Source organism: Acanthisitta chloris, unplaced genomic scaffold (genome assembly GCF_000695815.1).
Source record: "Acanthisitta chloris isolate BGI_N310 unplaced genomic scaffold, ASM69581v1 scaffold9126, whole genome shotgun sequence".
NCBI lineage: Eukaryota > Metazoa > Chordata > Aves > Passeriformes > Acanthisittidae > Acanthisitta > Acanthisitta chloris.
The window spans coordinates 197,374-207,822 of NW_008678805.1; the positions used below are offsets into that span (position 1 = coordinate 197,374).

General features: G+C 38.3%; 1 protein-coding gene across 1 annotated transcript in view; it reads right to left on the reverse strand.

The window, feature by feature from the left end:
• The window catches only part of STK32B (serine/threonine kinase 32B), a gene marked incomplete at its 5' end in the record, with an annotated part of 121,113 nt that extends 111,691 nt beyond the window's left edge, over positions 1-9,422 (reverse strand). Inside the window, 2 exons of the mRNA XM_009077060.1 lie at positions 1,070-1,221; positions 9,367-9,422. Of these exons, the coding sequence (XP_009075308.1) occupies positions 1,070-1,221; positions 9,367-9,422 (208 nt within the window). The remainder of the gene's footprint in view (positions 1-1,069; positions 1,222-9,366) is intronic.
• Between the last annotated feature and the right edge of the window lie 1,027 nt (positions 9,423-10,449).

The following is a 10,449-nucleotide window of genomic DNA, read 5'->3' on the forward strand; positions in this document are numbered from 1 at the left end:
CGTCTTTACACAGCACTGTGCCTGAACGTGGGCACTGATTTTAGATCTAGGTGTAGGTCTTCAGACTATTCCATGTTCTTCTGTCCATGAGAGCTGACGTGTCATTTATTACATGATCTAATGCTAATGGGTGGGCAGACCCTCTCTGTGCCTTGTCAGTCTAGGTACTAAGCATCCTAGATAGATTGGTCAACTACAACCATTGCTAGAGACATCAAATATAGAACGTTGTTAGTCCACTGGAGCATCTTGAATAGTGTCCTTTTTGCCTGAAATGTTTCATAAATTCTAGAGTACTACATTTCCCTTTCATTTTCTGCATTTCTCACATACACATAGTAAAACTTTTGAGTCTTGAGATCTTGTGACAGCATCAAATATGATCATTCATGTCAAGTGGAGAGCATATATATGTGTGTGTGTGTGTGTGTATGTGTATATATATATATATATATATATATGATTACGTCCTCTTGGAATCAATTTTGGATTCAAATGTTTTGCTGTTATAAGTGAGTGCAATTACTCTAAAGCTGTTGGTGTAGTTGAAGTGAGTCATTACCCAATCAATATTTTCTTAGCCAAAGGATTCAGTGGCTAACACAACACAGGGAAGATAAGAGAAATTCCATGTGACAAAAGATGCTTTTCTGTTGTTCTGTGTCTGTAATTTTTTTAAGCAATGGGGTTTTGAATTTTCTCTGAATTGACTAAAAAAAAATAACATCAGTTGAATGCTTGGTTTTGATATTCCACAGCTTTTTAAGAGATGTTTATTCCAAGTATTGTCAAAAAGGAACGATGAAGCTGGATAGGACAATACGTTTCCACACATTACTAGAGAGAAACCAAACCAGAAATGAACAGGTGAATGTGATGTTTAAATATTAGAATGCAAATCACACCTTAAAATTATTAATGGAAAATAAAACTCCTGGCAAAACCTTAATACCTTAACAAAAGAGGTCACCAAATATCTTTTCTTCTTTCCTGCCTTCCATAGACTGAACTGATTCAGCAATAAGGAGAAAGCAAGAGATCCTTGATAGAATGTTATAGATTTTCTTACCACAGATTGACTAGGAAGGGATGCTCCAGGCCTTGCATTATCTGTAGCTCCCGGAAAACATTTCGAACTTCATCTCTCTCAATGCACTTCTGTTTATTCATATACTTCATGGCATACATTTTCTTGGTGTCTCTTTTCTGCACAATGCACACCTAATTGACAGCAAAGTAAAAGGTAAATTTTGACACCTTGCGAAAGTACAAACTCATTTGTGACTTTATAAAAAAAAGGAGCCTTTTATGATAGTTCAATAATTCAGATCTGGATACAACAACTGAGCAACACCTTCAGAAAGTTCACTCCACAGCTCTGCAGGACTCTTTGTGATAGATTGTAATTAAAAAAGTATTGAAAGTACACCCCACCCCTGCATAAGAAGAAATGGAGACCTGGAAAAGTGTCATAACTTTCAGAATTTACATGGTAAAGCTGGGAGAAATACACTCCAATTGCTGAAATCACAGGCTATTTCATTAGTCACAGAAATTATTACCTCCTGCCTAGGAAAATGCACAGTCACTGTCCTCATTCCCTCAAGTCTATACACACATCTTGATTACTGCATCATAAACCTCACCCATGTTTCCAAGGCTCAATATTTCATCTAAATATCAGAATTATGCTTCCTTAATTATTCTTGAAAAGAGCAAGAAGTTTCGTACAGAGATTCATCATACTATTTTTGAATTCACAGGAGACCATTACAATGATTTAGCCTGGACTGGTTTTCATCATGGCAGTTTACCTGGAGAATGGAGCTGGAGAATGTCACCAGCACCACATACAAGAAGCATTGCTTTAAATCTGATTTTCAGCAACACAGAAATATGAGATTGTTCTGTGTCTCAACCCCAAAGCTGGTGTAAATATCATTGTCGTAACAGCTCTGCATCCACACACAGAGGGAAACTGCAATCTCAACAGACTTTTGCTCTGAAGGGGTTTGGCTGTTAATTGATCAGGACTTTATGAAGTGACACTCTTAGTGTGTGCTCACAGGCAAGGGAATATTAATTGAAAATATTATTTTTCTGACATATATATATGCATTACCGATACAGCCATAGGCTCCAATAATACGTTTTCATCTTCAGTACATATACAGACTATGTACTAGAAACATCTGGTTTAGGTATTACAACTTTGTAGTGCCTAAATTCAAATATATTCTAAACACTACTTTATTTGTATGTTTATGTACATACACACAGGCAGACACACACACTTCCTTATTATACACACACAAAATTATCATAGATGCTCACAAAATCTGTGCTCAGACATCAGATTACAATATGGTACCAACCAAAAAGAAATCCTTTGGTCCTGAGTTGTATTTTAAGGAGCTTGTGTACTGAAAATTCAAGAATGGTCTGGAGAAACTAAGGCAACTTGCCACAGCTGAAACTGAGAGAAACAGAGTCAACAAAACCAAACCACATTTATTTCCCAGAAACTCAATTTCCATAAAGAGTAGAGCTCAAATCTACTCCAAAGAGAGGAGTACTTTGAGAGAGTACTTTTAACCTATAATTATGAGGTGTGATTGTGCAGAGTTTCTAATTACCTCTCCTAATATCAGGAGATGTTTTGCTAATTAAGGAAAACATAGATGGCAATATTTTGTTTTGAGTCTATCAATGTTGCACAGTGGTGAGTACTGAAGTTTGTTTCCTTTTCCTCTTTTAGCTGTTATGGTCTGAATATTGGTGATGTCCTTAAGATAGCTAAAGGTTCACATTTATATGGACAGAATCCATGCTGTGGAACAATGGGGAATTGGAGTTGGCCTTTTGGAGGAAGAAGAGGTAGCAGGTGGGGCTGAACTGAAATGGAGGGATGGAAATGAAGTGTTTAAGCTTCCAGAGGTCCTTCAAAAGCATAAACAGAATTTTCAGGGGTAATTCCTGACATCCTGTCATACATTATGTGAGTCACATTATAAAGTACAACATTTGGGGATTTTGGCTCAGAACCTAAGTCCAGAAGTTCATTCATTTACATGAATTTGCATCATGATTTTCATGTGTAACTTGGCCAAGACTGAGATGTTTGCAGAAGTCTCCTATCCCATGATATAAAAAGCTTCTGTATTGAAGGGCAGACTAGAGAGACTGCTGAAGGAATGGGGTTCTACTCAGCTGAGAGTTACAGGTTTGACCAATGTGGCAAACTAGGGTCATACACAACACCCAAATATTTAATGTAAACAGGTTTTGAAACACTGCTGTGACTCCAGAAGGCACTTAGTCCTCTTACCTGCCAGCAAAGACAAGGGTATTCAGCAGAGTTGAAACAGACCTTCTGTTGTTAGTAGAAGGTTGCCTAGCACACAGCTTCAAAGCAGAATGAGAGCAAACACTTTCTAGCAATGTGTACCTATGCACATCTTTTAACATGGTTTCAAAATCAATAGGATTTTAATGAATATAATAAAGCTACTTCCTACTAAAAATCAGGAAACACAACCTGCATCCACATTGATGTTACTATGACAGCACTGAATCATAGTGGAGATCCTCCCTGGCTCTTCCACCTGCCATTTCTTCTGAGCAGAGGACTTCAATGAGTTGGAACTTTCCACTATTGCTAGAAAGAAAGGAAAAGCCCTCAAGCTCTCCTCACATGTGCAGTCTTAATGGGAAATGTTTCAATTGAGGGTTTGGGTTTTTTTGTTCCAAAGGAGTCATTTTAAAACAGGGACAAGCAGGTGCTCTGGCACCTCAACAAACAAATTCTGTGGTGACTCATTGTGATGGAAGTCTGTGCAGAATTGCCTTGTTTACACATATCAGTAGGGAAGCCTGTCACACTCACCTTACTAAAATCTCCTCTTTCAATTTTTCTGGGAATATCTTTTACCAAAGCCCAGACAGTGCCCTGCTCAAACTGATGTCACTGCTCCAGCAGTCCCTACAGGTGATGCTTCAAACCAAATATGTGTCATGAACTCAACAACTAGTCTGCTTCATAGGCAGCAGAGAGGGACAGGCACATCCATCTCCAGGTAAGGTATAGATCTAAATAGGTCCAGGGGAATATTTCTGGGGGATGGTTTCCCTTATAATGTCCCCCGAAATAGACTGTAGATTACCAGTTTGGATGAAGGCATCTGTGCCTTACGTATTTAAAGATAAGCAATATGAATCCCTATTAATTTTCTTTGGAGTTGTATGGTGCTTATTTTTAAAAGCCTCTCATGGAAATATTCCCTTTCTAAAGAGGGTTTTTCTACATGTCTTAGCTGTTATCACAGGATGGTATCTTTTATTATGTCTGGGTGAAGGTAACAGTGAATTGCCTTAAAACCTATCAGATTAAAAGAAATCAGAGTGAGACTTGGAGCCACTTTCCCTCAGAGCCAGGGGAAGGAAACCAATAGATTATGAATGTAGGACTAAATTTCATTTTTCAGGAGCAGCATATGCTATGGTCCACTTCAAACTACCTTTTCTGATTTCCTCTGATTTCACATACCAAAAATAGACCACCTACAGAATGAGTTTAATCTGCAGATTAAGAGGTCACACAGACACAGTTCTGTGGGTGACAAAGTGCCCTATGGGCTATTGCAGAGCTAAGTAAGTGAACTGAGAGAGTTATGCTGAGTAAAACTGGGGCAGAATTATGCTGCAGAAAGCTGCATAATGCTGTGCTGGCTGAGCAGCCATACGTATCTTCAGAGAAGCTCTTTCCAGAGCAAAAGTTGGGGAAGGCTGAAAAGTCTGACTTGCTGTGAAACACAGATTTGTCCTTTTTCCCACTAGAAGAGACTTCTGGATGCTATGTGCTTGGTCTGGAAAGAAGAAGGAACAGGAGCACTTAGTCTCCATAAAGGCATTTTGGTCTGAATTTGGCATGAGTACTTAGAGCTCCTGAACTACCACATGATATGGTTTCATGATAGGATATAAAAAAAGGAAAGATGTCAAACCACATTCAGAGAAAGCTTTTCTGTGCAAGGTCACTGTTTAGTGGAGTGCTGGAAGCTGGAGTGAACACTTCATCCATGGTCCTGTATGAAAATATTATGCATCTTATGTCCAGTCAGTAGATCAGATGGGGCAGCTATAGCTGCCATGAGGAATCACAGCCCAGCAGAGAGGCTGTGGCACTGCACGGGCAGAAGGTACTCACCCAGACTTAGGGGACTGCAGGACAGAAATCAGGTATATGCTTCACACTCAGGATGGGAATTGACAAATCTACTGTGAAACATGTGCCTGAAATACTGCTGCCTTGTCTGTTCTTACCCACATGCTCTGAAAAACTAATGCTCATAGTCTCAGCCTACAAGCAGAGTTGGAAAGACTTACACAAAGAGGCTGGAGAATGGATGTCATAAATTTGTCTTTATGCTGCCAGGGAATTTCCTTGAAATAGGGGGATTTATTCCCAGATTCCCCTGAGCAAAACATGACATCTGGAGCAGCCCAAGCATCTGCTTAGCATCATATTAACCTTTCATATTAACTCAAGCTAAAAAAATAGGTTGTTATACTGTCAAACAATATTAATATTCTGCAGTTGTGCATTATGGTGCTTTTAGAATAGTGGTATATTTTTTTCTGAAATACTGTGCACACTATTTAGCAAAGTATCCTCAATCAGTGCAGATGTGATTTTGGGCTCCCATCTGTTTTACACCAGTGTAATTTCTATTACTTCAGCAGAGAAAGTCACTGTTTTATACAACCAAATTAATCAGAACTAACTCCTGTGTCTCAGCATGTTAGACAAATAGGAGAGAGTTTGTACATTGAAATTATAATTTGATTCTAATTTAAGGAGGTCAGACTGTTCAATGTACCTACTCCCATAACAGAGAACTTGAAGAAAATTGGTACTATAATATCACTGAAAACTAGTGTTGCACCTGAATACAGATTATTTTGCAGCAGTAACCCTGCAATTGCATGGTTATTGTTGCAGTAAAGGACAATAAGAATTCTTGCATTTCACTCCTAGTTAGTTTAGCACTTATTGGAGGACCTTGAAATATAAATGTTTTGCAATATTTTGTTTGAGAAGAGTGATAGCTCCACATATAACAATTTAGAAAAAAATAGCCAGATTAAACGTGAGAGAGAACTTTTAAGGTATTGCATATCATGAAGAAATAGCCACTTAGACCAGAGTTCAGCATTTTTTGTTTGAGTATTTAAAATTGTCTATTCCTGAATTTATTTAGAAGGCAAATATTTAATATACAAATAAAACCTGTTTGGTCTAAATTTCTCACCTGACCCACTTCCAATGCACTTGGAATTATTAACAGCTGGAACATGCTAATCATAACTAGCTTAGAGGTCTTAAAAAAAAAAAAAATTGTCTCCTGTTATGTATGAGTACACTAAGCATAAGCAAATAATTACCATCATCTACCTAGAAAAGCAAGGTCATTGAAGCCAGCAAGGCTACTTTTAAAGTAGTGCCCCACACCTTGCTTGGGTATCACTGTCACCCATGCACCAGTCTGTACCAGTATGTGTATGTACAGATACAAACTCCAGGTATGTATTCATGTGCCAAGGAGTGGGGGCAATTATTCGGTGAAAGGTCATGTATCATTCCACCATAGTTTGCATGCCACTTGGCTTGAATAAAAGAACAGCTGACATACACAGAGGTTGTGGCCTGAAGGCTCAGAGCGTACGTTCATCTGTCCCTCAGCAAGGTGCAACCTGAGCTCTCAAAGGACACCTTTGAACAATGCCTGGTTGTTCCCAGAGAAAAAAAGAGCTTGCTCATGGTTTCTCTTCTCTCCACACCCATTACCTACACTCCTCAAAACTGCTGTGATATATCTTCGTTTTTTCTGGGGAACATGCCTAGAGTGTCTACGAGACAGTGCCTGCTCTTAACGTGTCCCTAAGGAACAGCATGTAGTGAGGCAGTGGCTTGAAGCAAGTGGCCACTTCTCAGAAAAGTCAAGATCTTGAGATACAAAGCATTTGATACCAAATGGCCTAGGAATTTCTGTTACAGCAGATGTTGCTCTTTTGAATTGAAAATGCCAAAGGAAAAAGTAGGGAGCTGCTTTCTGAAGCCAGATGGGAGGGACAGAGCATGGCTGCTGAAGGGGTCAGCCCCACTGGTGGTGGTGAGGTGCTGAGGATCACCTTGAGCTCTGTGCACAAGAGCAAGCTGAGCTGCAGAGAGGCTCTGCCATATCAGATACCTCCTGCAGCAATATCCTGCAGAGGCCTAAGGTTGCTGTAGCAACCAGAGTAATTTAAGAAATATTGAGAGTGAGAGGGAGATATTGTACCAACAGCAATAAAATAAAAAAGTAGAGCATGTCTTAAAACATCCTATTGCTCTCAGAAAACAGAAAAGGCCACAGAGGAGCCATAAAGGAAAGCAGGCAGTCTGAGGAAGGCATGATACCCAGCACGGTGTTATATGCTGCAGGTTGCTAGAGCACAACAGACCTCAAACAGTAAACAGCCAACAATAGAGATTTGTTTTGCATCATTTGTTGACATTTTCTGCTGCCAGGTACTTCCAGAAGGACAGTAATAGGAAAAGTTGCCAGCAATGAGGCTTCTAAATGAACGACAAAGGAAAGACTGACTCACAGAGAAAGACACTTGAAATGGTGACTGATTTACCATGTTGCGCTTTTGGCTATGTTATAATAGGTCGCTTCAAAATGGGTTTCTTTCTTTCCCTGTCTATGGATGGGAAAACAAGGTGATTTGTCAGAAGCTTACATTCATATGGGAGAAAAAAAAAAAGGGAAAAAAATCCTGTTACACCAAGGACTTTCCTGTTGCATTTGACTGCTGTAAAATAAGGTTTTAAGCTTAGAGGGGACTTATGCACGAGCCCTTTCTTTCATTAAACATGTGCTCTCGGGGTTGTGAAACTGTATTCTCAGTCATACAGATTCCTCAAAGCAGATTCAGAAGAACACTGTAGTCATATAAACCTGTAAGAAAGTTAGATCTTTTTATAAACATCATAGAAACATTCACCAGTTGCCTGAATGCCATGAAGAAGAGCGGATCAAATATCAACCAACAAGACTTCAAAAAGTATGTAGGTTTGTTTAATCTTCCTGCTTGAAGAAGGAAGAGTGAGGATCCCTTTGAAAAGGCAGAGATAGTAGGGGTGTGAATGAGGAAGCTTTGGAGAAAGAGGGCTGCAGATGATGCTTGTGAGAGCCACCATGACATGGATATATCTATAATTTCTTTTTCTATACCTAAGTTGCACTCTTGGACCTCTATTTGCTTTGATGTGGTATTCCATCACTGTATTGTGATCACAAACAATCATTGATATCCAGCTCCCCTGATTTTTAAGGGGTTCTTCATAACCATTTTGCCCTGGCAGCACCTTTTCCTATTAACCTCCAGGAGGGTTTCTTTTGAAAACTATTGAATCGAATAAAGACCATGCCATGAAGGACCATGGTGTTTTGCAAGAAGTATTTCTGGCCACTCTAAAATGAAAGTAATTTTTCTGCATGGAGTCCACAAACCAGAAAAATCCTGTGTGTGTTCTTAAAGCATAACTATGGAAGCATCTGACCAGCACTGAGCTGGCATGTACTCAAGAATCATTGAAATCAAGATCTAAAATGCTGTTGCTTAATCAGTTTCCTCATCAAGTATCAGTTATACTTCACCTTCAAATGTATTCCTGTGATAAATGGCTTCTAATATTTTTATAATATCATTTTCTCTGGCTGCATGGCATTGTATTTACCCATATTAAAATTTAACACCTTGTTATGGTGGTTATTATAGGAAAGAAAAGTTGTCTACTCATGTGTAAACAAACCATTAATCTTCTCTGTTTCAGCAAAATCCTGTTAAATTGAACAAACATTTACTCAATGATCATAATTACAGTGTATGTCAGTTTATAGAGTCCCAAGGGGATTTAATCTATGTAAAGTGCCTTTAAAATACTGTGATTATTTTAAAGACACAAATAAATCCAGGGATTTAAGAACAAGTTCACTCTAGTGAACTGTATAAAGAAGGTGTCTGCTCCTACATGTTTCTTCCTTGTTGTTTTGAGGACAGATTTCTAAATTCTGCTAATCCCCATTGAGGAGACTTAATTATTATAATAACTTTTGTTCAATTCATTTTAGTGAATGCATTGTAGTAGATATAATTTAATGAATAGTCAGACTCAGTTCATGCTGGCGATGAGATGTCTTTAGGAAGGGAAAGGCTACAAAACTTATGTTCTATTACCCTAATCTGGCCACACCAGAAAAAAAACACAAAGGAATTCTCTATTAGACTGTAAACTGATAAAAATAACTTGATTCTTACCTTTCCAAAACTCCCTTTCCCAATAGCCCGCAATATTTGAAAGTGGTCAAAGTTAACTGCAAAATAAAGGAGAGAAGAAAAGGAAACGAGTTTGTAAAACGGAATTAGAAATCAGATAAGAAAAGAAGTTACAGTTTCCAACTAACATCATCTTACCATGAGATATTCATTTTTTTCTGTTAAAATAGCAGACATATTTAATAACTAGCAAAGAGGAAGTTTGCTTTAAAATATCTTGCATTCATTTTATTCATCAATTCATCTTGGTCCAATGCCTGCAATGCCCAGTATCTCCAAAAAGAAACATATCTCTGTCCTACTCAGGTAACAAGACATAAGTTTAGCATTATGCAGCTATTAGCAAAAACTGCTCAGCATTTTCCAGAAAGATTAAGATCTATTAAAAAGGTATGGAATAAACCAGGCAAGTAACCCCATCTGCCTACAGATAATCATATCAGGATAGTATTGTTAAAGTAATCACTCTGCCAGATAATTCCCATATTCCGTTGCAGTAATGGAAGCTTGTCCTATTATGAATTAGTATGATCAGCTCCTCCAAAATTTTTTACCTTAATGCAATACATGATGCTAATATTGTAAAGCTATTTCATTGATGCAGCATAAGTTTGTTTTGCAAGATTTCATTTGAACTCGGCAGTAGAATGGATTTACTCACACTAGTGAAAATCTGACAGCACAGTCTGTCCTAGACACTGAAGTGGTTTGCAGTGAGTGAGAGATTTCAGAGAGATTTCTCAGAGATGTCATTATTATGAGACTGAGCATAGCATGAATTTCAGATCTCTGGTTCATTGGTAGATCTGGTGGCTAAAAAAAACCCCAAAACATCATCATCCTGGAAAAAATTGATGCAAAGTCACTGAAACACAAACACAAAAATGTGTGATGCAGTTTTTACAGTTACTTGTCAGAAAAGAATCACACTTAGAGCTAAATTCAGTGAACCAGAGATTACAAAGTTCAGTGCAATTTAACAGGATTTTTTTTTACATTAAAACTTTCACATGTTCCTGGCTTTGGCCATGGGCCTTCATCTGTGGGTTTGTTATTGCTCAGCAA